Genomic DNA, 12,043 nt, shown 5'->3' on the forward strand with positions numbered 1-12,043 from the left:
CAAGGCGACTCGTTTGAAGCACTATGAGTCGACTCTTTTATAGATGAATCAACCGTTTTAAACACTGTACTCTTACAGATTTAAGCCTTAGCTGGATACTTCACTTCACTTAGAGCTGTGTTACACACTACATGGAGGGGAATTTTCAAAAACCCATAATATGGGCTCTTTAAATATAAAGTCTAGTAATCAAAATTAAACTGAAAGAAAGTTTGAAATGCGTAAAATTACAGAGACCTGAACGGACGTGATGGTGAAAAAAATAATATTTTTTTAGTTTTTGCTTTCCCTCGCCAAGATGTTTTTCGTTGTTCAACAAACACTTCCTGTTCACTAAGTATTTTCCCATATTTCTCCCATATTTTTAATCTTAAAAAAGCACATTGAAATTAATATAAAAAGTCTGCATTCAATTTCTAATCATCAAAGCTGATCCTTCCTATGCAACCTCTGAATGAGTGAATGCATGTATAAACGCTGACTGACGGGCATGCTCTGTAGACACTCAACTTCTGTAGACACTACACACCATTTAAAGAGGAACTTAAGTGCAGGACAATTTGGTATTTGGGTGTGTTAAACAGATAAATACACTGAATAATATGTAAACATGTCCGTCCTGCATATTTTACTTTAAACACCACTATTTTTCTCTTAAATGAGCACAAACAGTTACTAAAGTAAAGGAATGCTTTCATTATAGATCTGTGCATTCCTAAAGTGACAACACTGTTATAACCTCTGTCACTGATTCAGAGGTTGCATAGGAAGGACAATAATCAACACACAGCTAACAGAAAGAAAGTGAATGCAGACATTTTTATATATTTATTTCAACTTGCTTTCAAGATTAAAAATATAGGAAAATACTTAATGATAGGATGATAGCAGGATAGAATGGTAAAATACAGGAGAATCCCGGCAAAAATGGGAGTGTATGTAGTGAACAGGAAAAGTTTGTGTAGCAACATCTTTGCGAGGGAACGCAAAAACACTAAAGGGCACATAGTTTACTTTTTTAAGATTTAATATTAATATTATGGTTCTTTAGAGTGTGCTAGTTTAGGTTCAGTTCAAAACGCAGTTCAGATTTTTTATTATAATGTGTGAAAAGGTGTTATTTTGGGGGCGTGTACACAGCTCGCTGTTTTAGGAGTGTGTTGCTTCACATGAAAATTAGTTTCGACTTCCCGCCCAACGTCACAAGGGGACGGAGCCAAGAGCACCCCTGCTCTGTGTTTGTGTTTGTATAGTTTTACAGCCAACTGTGTCAGAAAGCCCACTAGGAACCGAAAATATTTAGCGAGTTTCACACGGACTGTTATTAGCGGTGCAACTTCCCATACTCAGATGCCGGGCCAGATCACAATGCGCCCTTTTCTTCCGACATGTTGTGCGTTCATGCACCAAATGTGAGTAATAATGTGACAATCACTGAGTGAACATTTACTCCTTTCATATAAGAGACTGTTTGTTATATAAGACGACGATCGCGCCGCGATCGCGGGAAAATATCGCTCGCGCTAGCCGCGAGAGAATACAGTGTGCAATATATGCTCCGTCATTCCGCCTATTGCCTTTTACTGCCATTTAACTAATTAGTTTGTTTGTTATAACGTATATATTTGTTCCTTTATTATCACTGTTTAATCATTGTATATATGGTGTGATTTCTCATTGAAGTGAATGTGTAAAGATACCTTATATTTATACTGTATTCCTCATCTGTTCTACAGACCACAACATACTTGGAAAGTTTGATGGCAATGACTGCTTAATAATTGTTATTAAAGAAGTTTGAAGAGGATTACTTCTTTGTTGCCTGATTCTCTGACCGGAATCAATGTCCATATTTGTCCGCCAGTAGAACTGTAAATTTACTCCGTTGACAGAGGTATAGTACCCCGTCACAAGTTGGTCCTTCGAGCCGGAGCTGGCAAAGCAAACAATATGGACAGTGCAACTGTAGTTGTATCAGACCCCGCAGCCAGACCGAAGAGAAAGGGTAAACTGCCATCACATTTGGGAGATTATGAAGTTGGCTATACACTTCCTGAGGGCCCTCCTTCAATCACTGCTTCACGCTGTCACAGCCAACATAAAAGCCAGTCAAGGAAAACGTCCCATAGTAAAGCCAGCCTTCATTCTAAATCCAGTAGTTTTTCCACTACTTCTCGTGCACAAGCTACTTTAGCACTCACAAGCAGTCAGGCAGCCATCGTGGAGGAAAAAATTAAGCAGCGTCAGTATGATAACCTTCTTGAGCAGATGGAGGAGGACAAGCTGGCCGAAATGGAATATCACAGACTGCGAACACAAGCTAAGGAGGCTCAGCGCGTACAGGAAGAGGCTCTGGAGGCAAAGGAAGCATTAGCTAATCAATTGGAAAGACAACGGAAGCTGAAAAAGGCCGAAGCTGACTTAGAAGTCGCTAAACTTGTAAATTCTTTACTCAGCCAAGACCTAAGTGTGATCGATGCTGAACCTCAAGCATCCCCAGACACCACAGCACCGCCACCAAAGTCCCTTTGTGCTAGCCCAGCTCCATCTTCTGTCCTACAGCAGTCTTCATGCTCCGCACCGCCCAGAATGCAGATCATACAAACTGTTCCAGAGGCACAGAGCACATTAAAGGATCCTTATATGGCCCATTCAACACCCTACTTTCCCCCAGGGGCGCTACAGGCAACTAAGTTAACACAAGCTCCAGCTCACACTGCCCAAATGGCCAATCAGCATCCACCAAACCCAATTTCAGTGCCACGACCCACTTTTAACCCTATGCATACAACAGTTACTCATAATGCTATGCCCCACACAGACAGTGATATTATACCACCAACAGCTCCTCATCAGAGGGTGACAGTTGCATCCAACATGCCTATTTGCCCACAGCCCTATGCAAATTCACCTGTTTCCCAAACTGGCTACTTGCCTCAACCCGGAACAGAGCTTTTGATGGCCGCAGCCTATGGCATCCCTCGCCCAACACTACCTGTGTTTGAAAGTGGTACAGAAAGTGACTTTGCCCTCTTGAAATTGGCCTTAGACAGCCTACTAAGTCCCCATACTCACATTAGCGAGCAATACAAATACCAAGTATTAATGAGTCATCTGAAATTTGCTAGTGCACAACAGCTAGCTAAAGCTTATATGCACCACCCACAACCTTACACCGCAGCCTTACAAGCTTTACAGGCGAAGTATGGCCAGCCCAGACAGCTAGTTCAATCTGAATTAGGGGCTATTATGAGTACACCTCCACTTAAAATAGGTGACGCAAACTCATTTGACTCATTCGCCCTGTCTGTCCAATCCCTAGTCGGTATGCTGAGGACTCTAGAGGGCCAGAATGGATTTGAGCTCATGTGTGGTTCCCATGTTGACCGCCTTTTAGGAAAAATGCCCCCTGCCTACAGAGATAGCTTTGTGGAGTACTGCTTTAGTCATGGCATCCTTCAATCTGGTACAGACAGAACGTATACACTACCTGACCTAGCAGCCTGGTTACAGACAAAATCCCAAGCCAAGCGGATCTCCAGTAGAGCGGTTGCTATGTTCCAGTCAGATATTACAAAGACATCTGGCAGGAGTAAAAGTTCTTCATATCATTGGGAACGTCCAACGACTTCGTTTCTGACTTCAGAAAACGCTGTTAAGCCACCAGCAGCAACACCGGCAAAGGTCAGTCCCAAGCCAAAGCCGTATTGTCCGTACTGTGACAACCCCGACCACTATTTGAACTCATGTGACAAATTCAAGAAGCTGACCACCGATCAAATCGTCAGTTGGATCACAAGAGACAAACGCTGTTGGAAGTGTGGGAGGAATCACTCAGTTAATACTTGTAACCTCAAGCGGCCATGTAAAATATGCAAAGAAATCCATCTTACCATACTGCATGACTCAATTAAAGACACTTCCAGAGCAGTTCTAATGGTGAGTTTGCCTTCGACACAAATCTATCTGGATAGACCTAACCGCTCACAGAAGGTGATGCTCAAGGTCGCACGAGTTCTCCTGCACAGTCAAACCCAAACTATTGAGGCTTATGCCGTGCTCGACGATGGCTCAGAAAGGACTATTGTCCTCCCTCAAGTAGTTCGACAGCTTGGGCTTAGTGGAGTTCCAGAAGTGCTTTCTCTGCAGACAATCCAGCGAAACCATACTGACCTTAATGGGTCCAAAGTCACCTTTGAGGTCTCTCCATTTGCCAAGCCATCAGAGAGGTATGTTATACGCAATGCCTTTTCTGCCCCTGGTCTATGTCTTGCTGAGCATAACTACCCCGTAGCAGCACTACAGAAGTCATACCACCATCTGAAAGGTCTGCCTTTACAGCCAGTAGACAGAGTCAAGCCGTTACTCCTCATAGGGTCTGACCTGCCACACCTCCTGACGCCAACACAGCCAGTACGAAGGGGACCAGATGGTGGCCCCGTTGCTATACATACCAAGCTTGGTTGGGTACTACAGGGACCAATGAGTCCAATTCAGCCCCCCAAAGGCCTGCAACAATGCCTACATATTATGACAGCCCCATCACGTGAAGAGCTGTCTCAGCATGTGGAGCGCTTGTGGCAAATTGACACATTGCCATACAATGAAAAGCTGATAACAAGATCACAGCAAGACAACCAATGCCATAACCTCTTACAGACTACTACTGTCAGAGTAGACGTAAATGGGATACAGCGTTATGCTACTCCACTGCTAAGACGTACCCCCATCACTTTGCTCCATACAGGCATTGAAGCTGTATTGCCCAGCCTCAGAAACCTTGAAAGAAAATTAGCCAAAAATCCTGAGCAGGCACAGGTTTACTGTTCTGAGATCCAAAAGCTTGAGTCAGCAGGTTACATCGCAAAGATAACACCACAAGAGGCAAACCACTCCACAGAGTCATGGTTTATCCCACACCACCTGGTGCATCATAATGGAAAAGATCGTATCGTCTTTAACTGCTCCTTCCAGTATAATGGCCAAAGTCTAAATGAACAACTTCTTCCTGGGCCAACGCTAGGACCATCTCTGTTGGGGGTGATTTTGAGGTTCCGACAGCATGCCGTTGCAGTGAGTGGGGATATCAAAGGCATGTTTCACCAAGTGCGTCTGTTACTGGGGACCGGCCTGTGCTGCGATTCATCTGGAGGAATATGAATAGGGAGGCAGTTCCGGACATTTACGAGTGGCAGGTTCTTCCATTTGGCACAACATGCAGCCCGTGCTGTGCCATTTATGCCCTTCAGTGCCATTCCCAGGAAAACAGAGAAAGTAGGCCAGACCTAGCTGATATTGTGGAGACCTCATTTTATGTCGACAACTGCCTTCACAGTACCCCCAATCAGGATGAAGCCAAAGCTATAATTGATGGCCTACGTGAGTCACTGTTAAAGGGAGGCTTTGAAATCCGACAGTGGGCGTGCAACGTACCTTCTGTCCTGAAGCATCTTCCATCAGAGGCTATATCGGCTAGTAGCGAGTGCTGGTTGTCCCAGAGTAGCTCTTACCTGCAGGAACTCACACTTGGCTTGCAATGGAACTGTATTGATGACACCCTTGGTTATAAAACCCGCATAGCCGAACCCATCCAGCCAACAATGAGAAACCTGTACAAAACCCTGGCTAGTCAGTTTGACCCCCTGGGCTTTATTATACCCTTTACCACTAGGGCTAAAACCTTGATTCAGGATCTCTGGAAACAAAACCTAAGCTGGGATGACCCTATCGAACCCTTATACTTGCGTGATAAATGGTCCACATGGGTTGCAGAACTGTCCCATATCACTACAGTACAATTCGCCAGACCATACGCTCCTGCAATGTCAGATACTCCCTCCACCATCAGAGAGTTACATGTATTCTGTGACGCCTCAGAAAGGGCATATGGCTCGGTGGCCTATCTTCAAATCCGGAATGAGGAGAAGGTCCATGTATCCTTTGTCCTAGCTCGCTCTAGAGTGGCTCCTCGCAAATGTTTATCGATGCCCCGCCTGGAGTTGTGTGCTGCACACTCTGGCGCTCAGATGTCAAAGGTCATACAAGCTGAGCTTACTATCCCCATACACCAAGTTACACATTGGACCGACTCAACTACTGTGCTGCATTGGCTAAAGTCAGAATCTTGCCGGTACAAAGTGTTCGTAGGGTCGAGAGTAGCTGAAATTCAGACACTGACAGATGTGTCCAAGTGGAGGTATGTTGACTCCAATAGAAACCCTGCCGACCACATTACCAGGGGGCTTACTTTAGAGGAAATAGCAGGCCCTCACCAGTGGAGATATGGACCATCATTCTTGACTCAACCACAGGAAGTATGGCCAGTGACACCCAGTACAAAGTCTGAACCTGATATGAATGAAGTCAAACGAGCATCGTTCATTGCAGCCATTAGAGTTACCCCAAGCCCAGTACCAGCAGACCTCAGTCAGTTCAGAACTTGGAAGGAACTTCTTCAAGCGACTGTCACATCTTGTGATGGGGCGGCTGACGCTGAAACTACAAACGATGCCTCAAAGTATATACAGGCGGAAAAGCTTCTCTTAGCGCATGCTCAGCTTGATTCATTCCCAGAGGAATTCAGAGCCCTGAAAGCTGGACAGCCCATTCCGACAGATAGCCGTTTGAGTTCTCTTGCTCCAGAATTCGACAAAGATGCTGAGTTGATAAGAGTGGGTGGACGTCTTCGTCGAGCTGAAACCCTGTCATTTGATACTATTCACCCGATTGTTCTAGACTCTCACCATCAAGTCACAAAGTTACTGATCCAAGACATAGATCAACAACTCCATCACCCTGGTGCAGAACGAGTACTAGCAGAGCTAAGGCGTCGATATTGGGTGCTTAGAGGTCGCGAAGCTGTGCGGAAACACCAGCATTTCTGTCAGAACTGCCAATTCTGGCGTGCCAAGCCACAGAACCCACAAATGGCCGACCTACCACCATGCCGACTACGTCTGTTTAAACCACCATTCTACTCTACGGGCATAGACTGCTTCGGACCCTTTCACATAAAGATAGGCCGGCGCAGGGAGAAAAGATGGGGGATCTTATTCAAGTGTTTAACCACCAGATGTTTGCATCTTGACCTACTTGAACATCTAGATACTGATGCCTTCCTTCTGTCTCTACGACGTTTCATATCCCGTAGAGGGAAGCCTGCTGAAATACTCTGTGATAATGGGACTAACTTTGTAGGAGGGGACCACGAGTTAAGAGACTCATTTAAGCAAATGGCCCCAAAGCTTCAGACACAGCTAGCTCAACAGCAGATTCAGTTTCGATTTAACCCACCAAACGCACCTCACTTTGGTGGAACCTGGGAGCGAGAAGTGAAATCGGTTAAGGCTGCTTTGCAAGTCATTCTTCGGGAACAATGTGTACCAGAGTCTGTCCTACAAACCTTACTAGTGGAGGTGGAGGGCATACTAAATTCCAAACCCTTGGGCTACGTCTCATCTGACATTGCCGACCCAGATCCTGTAACCCCAAATATGTTACTAATGGGACGTCATGATGCCTCCTTGCCCCAAGTCCTTTATGACTCTAACGAGATGCTGGGTAAACGCAGGTGGCGACACAGTCAAGTACTGGCTGACCAATTCTGGGCTGCATTTGTCCATCGCTACTTACCAGAACTACAGGGCAGGCAAAAATGGAGAACAGATGGTAAAGGGCTGGTAGTCGGCCAAGTTGTACTACTTATAGATAATCAACTCCCGCGTGCGCTGTGGCCTGTGGGAACTGTTACAGAGACCTATGCAGGGGCGGATGGGAGGATTCGAACTGCCAAAGTCCAAGTCAAGGATAAGTCGTATCTGAGGCCTGTTGTAAAACTCATTCAAATTCCGGAAATGAAGGATAAAGACACGGAAACCAAAGGTGGCCTTTCTTAAGGTTTACAATTATCTTTATCGATAATTGGGGGCGGCTATGTCAGAAAGCCCACTAGGAACCGAAAATATTTAGCGAGTTTCACACGGACTGTTATTAGCGGTGCAACTTCCCATACTCAGATGCCGGGCCAGATCACAATGCGCCCTTTTCTTCCGACATGTTGTGCGTTCATGCACCAAATGTGAGTAATAATGTGACAATCACTGAGTGAACATTTACTCCTTTCATATAAGAGACTGTTTGTTATATATGACGACGATCGCGCCGCGATCGCGGGAAAATATCGCTCGCGCTAGCCGCGAGAGAATACAGTGTGCAATATATGCTCCGTCATTCCGCCTATTGCCTTTTACTGCCATTTAACTAATTAGTTTGTTTGTTATAACGTATATATTTGTTCCTTTATTATCACTGTTTAATCATTGTATATATGGTGTGATTTCTCATTGAAGTGAATGTGTAAAGATACCTTATATTTATACTGTATTCCTCATCTGTTCTACAGACCACAACATACTTGGAAAGTTTGATGGCAATGACTGCTTAATAATTGTTATTAAAGAAGTTTGAAGAGGATTACTTCTTTGTTGCCTGATTCTCTGACCGGAATCAATGTCCATATTTGTCCGCCAGTAGAACTGTAAATTTACTCCGTTGACAGAGGTATAGTACCCCGTCACAAACTGTGTGCTAGTTTAAAGTTCCGAGCTTGTACACCGAGACTAATAATCACGTACATTTGGATGTTATTTAAAATGAAGCTATTCAGATGGCGCTCTGTGGCTCGGCAGAAATATGAAGTGTGGCTGTGTGTACCCTTATAGAAACCTATGTTTAGAATGCTAAAATCCATGGCGCTGCGTGGCGCTTCTGGTGTGCGACCTGCAGGCATGTTTGTTATTTTATTTCCAAAGGAGAGACACACAGGTGAGGCAACGTGCTCGCACTTTCCATCTGCACCTAGTTAGGAGTACAGGGAGCTTCTGTGACCGCGAGAAATGCAAACGGCTGAAGTTTAAGGCAGACGCAATAAAAAATACACATGTTTGCAAACCTACCTACAAACAAACAGTGTCCAAACAAAATGCAAACAATAATTCCGATTACAGCGACCATGTGGTGAATGCTGATCTTGTGTTGAGCTCAATGAGCCTTCCATCCAAAAATAGAGCAAGGGTGTTCCTCTAGTGAAATTGCTTTGACTCACACGCTGAAAATGACGGACATGAAACAACAAATTGAGGATATGGTGACACGCAGCTGTCAATCAATAATGGTGGCCGGGGGGACCGCACTCCTACGTCAAGTTGTGGTCGATCTAAAAACCTCTCCAATTGGTCCACAGTTTTTATGTTGTTATGGTGTGTTTATATTACCCCAATATGACGGTCTATACACTATACCTACACACATGTCAGTCCAAACAGCTTGAAAAATAGATTTTTCACCATAGGTGAAATATATATATAATATATATAAAAAAATAATATATATATATATACATATATATATATATATATATATATATATATATATATATATATATATATATATATATATATATATTTTCCTATTACTCAGTTTTTTTCCTCCTATTAATTTTTTTTCATCCACCTTTTCTTCCCCACCATCACGTCCCCTCCTGGACTCCATATAAATGTGAGTCAGTTCATAAACAAAACTGTATTAGACTCACGTTTACATTATTCCAAAGCCTGGTTATTGAAAATTAAAGGGCATCCCAAATGTGCTTACTTCATCCTCTGAGGCCGTTTCATTTGGCTTAATGGCCTCTTCCTCCTCTTCGTCCTCTTCCTCTTCCTCCTCCTCTGTTTCTCCTCCATCTTCTCCATTTTCCTGCCCCATCATATCTCCATTCTCATCCCCTGCTAAAGGAGAATTCTAATTAGGAAATGCACAATATCTACAACGAAACAAAAGATAAAATGTAGAACGAAGTTAAATCATTTCACAAACCAGTAGCTTCAGTAGCTTCCTCTGCTTTAGCTTCATCATCATCCTTTCCTTTTCCGTCCCCTTCCTCCTCATCCTCCTCTTCTTCTTCTTCTTCAGCCACCTCCTCTGATTCTGTTTTGGGCTGATCGATTTTCTTGTAGACATAGTCATCATCTGACTTCTGCAATACACGCATTTAAATACAAGTCTACTTAAGACGGGTGTCATTCTGTTTGTTATACCACACCTGTTTATATTTGTGTGTACCTGTGTACTACTTTATAGTATGATACTGATAGTCTGTTGCTATGCTACCAACGATAAATACTCAATAAGAGGATTTTGTGCTTGCAAGCTAATCCTAAACACCCTAATCTTTAGTAATAAATCAACTGAGTTTGCATTGTCAACAAGATTGGTTAACTGTATATGATGTTTTATGTGGATCTTATCACACAGCAAATGTCTGAAAATCCTGGATTTGAGCCATAATTCTTAAAAAGACCAGTCCTTGATCTTAACTTGAATATGACAAAGTAAAAAATAAATAAATTCACTGATCAAAGTAAAAGATAAAACCAAAGTAGGGCTGCACAATGTATCGTTTGAGTATGGATATCGCAATGTGTGCATCCGCAAGTGTCACATCGCAAGATATGCAATGTTGAGTTAGGATTATAGATGACCAGAAACCACAGGTCAAAACACATGAGATTTGTGGAGACACTGCAGAACTGAACTATAATAGAGTGAAAGTTTATCTCCTGGATGTGTTTTTCAGTCCTGTGAGTGTGTGAGCATTTGAAGAGAGTTTAAAGCATTTTAATAGTGCATAAAGAAGTTTAATAAGGATTCATTTGATTGAATTATTTATATGGTGAAGACTGTACAGTGCTATTTTGCATTTGATTATTCAATTTCTGTACCTGAATACTGCTAGACTCTCTCCAGAAAACCATAAAGCATGGTTCATTTCACTTTAATATTTGCTCCATTGTGTTTGACTGTATTTTGTTTATTATATATGTATATAATAAATTAATTAAAATATATTTATATTTCTCTCCCCTACAAAATCCTCCCATGTAACGACTTTGCAAATAGAGCTATTTAAGCCATCTGGTGAAATTATGTCGCAATATATACAGTCAGAATTATTAGTCCCTTTTGAATTTTTTTTCTTTTTTAAATATTTCCCAAATGATGTTTAACAGAGCAAGAACATTTTCACAGTATGTCTGATAATATTTTTTTCTTCCAAAAAAAGTCTTATTTGTTTTATTTTGGCTAGAAAAAAAGAAGTTTACAATTTCTTATAAGATCAAAATTAATAGTCCCTTACAGCTATATTTTTTTTCGATAGTCTACAGAACAAACCATCTTTATACAATACCTTGCCTAATTACCCTAACCTGCCTAGTTAATCTAATTAACCTCATTAGACCTTTAAATGTCACTTTAAGCTGAATATTAGTGTCTTGAATAATATCTAGTAAAATATTATTTACTGTCATCTGGGATTATAAATGAGTTATTAAAACTATTATGTTTAGAAATGTGTTTAAACAATCTTCTCTCTGTGAAACAGAAATTGGGGAAAATTGGGGGGCTAATAATTCTGACTTCAACTGTATATCGCAGAGAAAAAAATTATCGAAATGTAAAATGTTCCAATATCGTGCAGCCCTGAGATCTGTTCTTTGTACCTCGCTTAAATTACCTATAAGATGATTTGGCAGATCTGGGTTCTTTTAATCCTGATAACTGATCTCTGGCTAATTTGGTTCTTCAAAAAGCTTGCAAATCAGATATGAAATATCTGGATGAACTGATCTGAGATTGCTGCATGTGTTTTTAAGGACTGATCTATCGTGTATATACAATTACTAGTACTGTAAGAAAATATCAGCATTCGTTATATACTTTCAATATTACCTTTGCTTAAAAAAACCCAATCTAATCCTGTTTATCTGAAATGGGCCTGTTTCCTAGCAGGTTTGAGCTAACAGGAACTGTTGCTATGACAACAGCTCTCGGATAGATTTTGAAGAATAAAACAATCCTGGATCATGTCAAATTGCCAATAACGAAATCCAGCTAATAGGGTAATCCACGTATGAAGAACGGACCCCTGATTGCATAAGCAAAACTCACTACAAATGACAATAGTGCACAAAGAAATCCAACCATA

At 42.1% G+C, this 12,043-nt stretch overlaps 2 protein-coding genes across 4 annotated transcripts in view; one reads left to right on the plus strand and one right to left on the minus strand.

Moving 5' to 3' along the window:
* The window catches only part of clgn (calmegin), a 35,610-nt gene that overhangs the window by 8,541 nt on the left and 15,026 nt on the right, over window positions 1–12,043 (minus strand). Inside the window, exons 13-14 of one of the 2 annotated variants that reach the window (XM_005160003.5) lie at window positions 9,874–10,033; window positions 9,652–9,782 (exon numbers count right to left, since the gene is read on the minus strand). In XM_005160003.5, the coding sequence (XP_005160060.1) occupies window positions 9,652–9,782; window positions 9,874–10,033 (291 nt within the window). Of the gene's footprint in view, window positions 1–9,651; window positions 9,786–9,873; window positions 10,034–12,043 lie in introns of both variants that reach the window. The other variant, NM_001077541.1, reaches the window with a different exon arrangement.
* LOC110439303 (uncharacterized) lies at window positions 1,324–8,472 on the plus strand. Of its 2 annotated transcripts, XR_012407339.1 has the most exons (3): window positions 1,324–1,412; window positions 1,737–8,077; window positions 8,402–8,472. XR_012407339.1 is itself a non-coding variant. In XM_068217860.2 (2 exons), the coding sequence occupies exon 2, from the start codon at window positions 1,951–1,953 to the stop codon at window positions 5,158–5,160; it is 3,210 nt and encodes a 1,069-aa protein (XP_068073961.2). In that variant the 5' UTR covers window positions 1,324–1,412; window positions 1,737–1,950; the 3' UTR covers window positions 5,161–8,472. The 2 variants fall into 2 exon arrangements, 1 of the variants encoding a protein (XP_068073961.2); XM_068217860.2 differs by having other exon boundaries at window positions 1,737–8,472.

Source organism: Danio rerio, chromosome 1 (genome assembly GCF_049306965.1).
Source record: "Danio rerio strain Tuebingen ecotype United States chromosome 1, GRCz12tu, whole genome shotgun sequence".
In the NCBI taxonomy this organism is placed as follows: domain Eukaryota; kingdom Metazoa; phylum Chordata; class Actinopteri; order Cypriniformes; family Danionidae; genus Danio; species Danio rerio.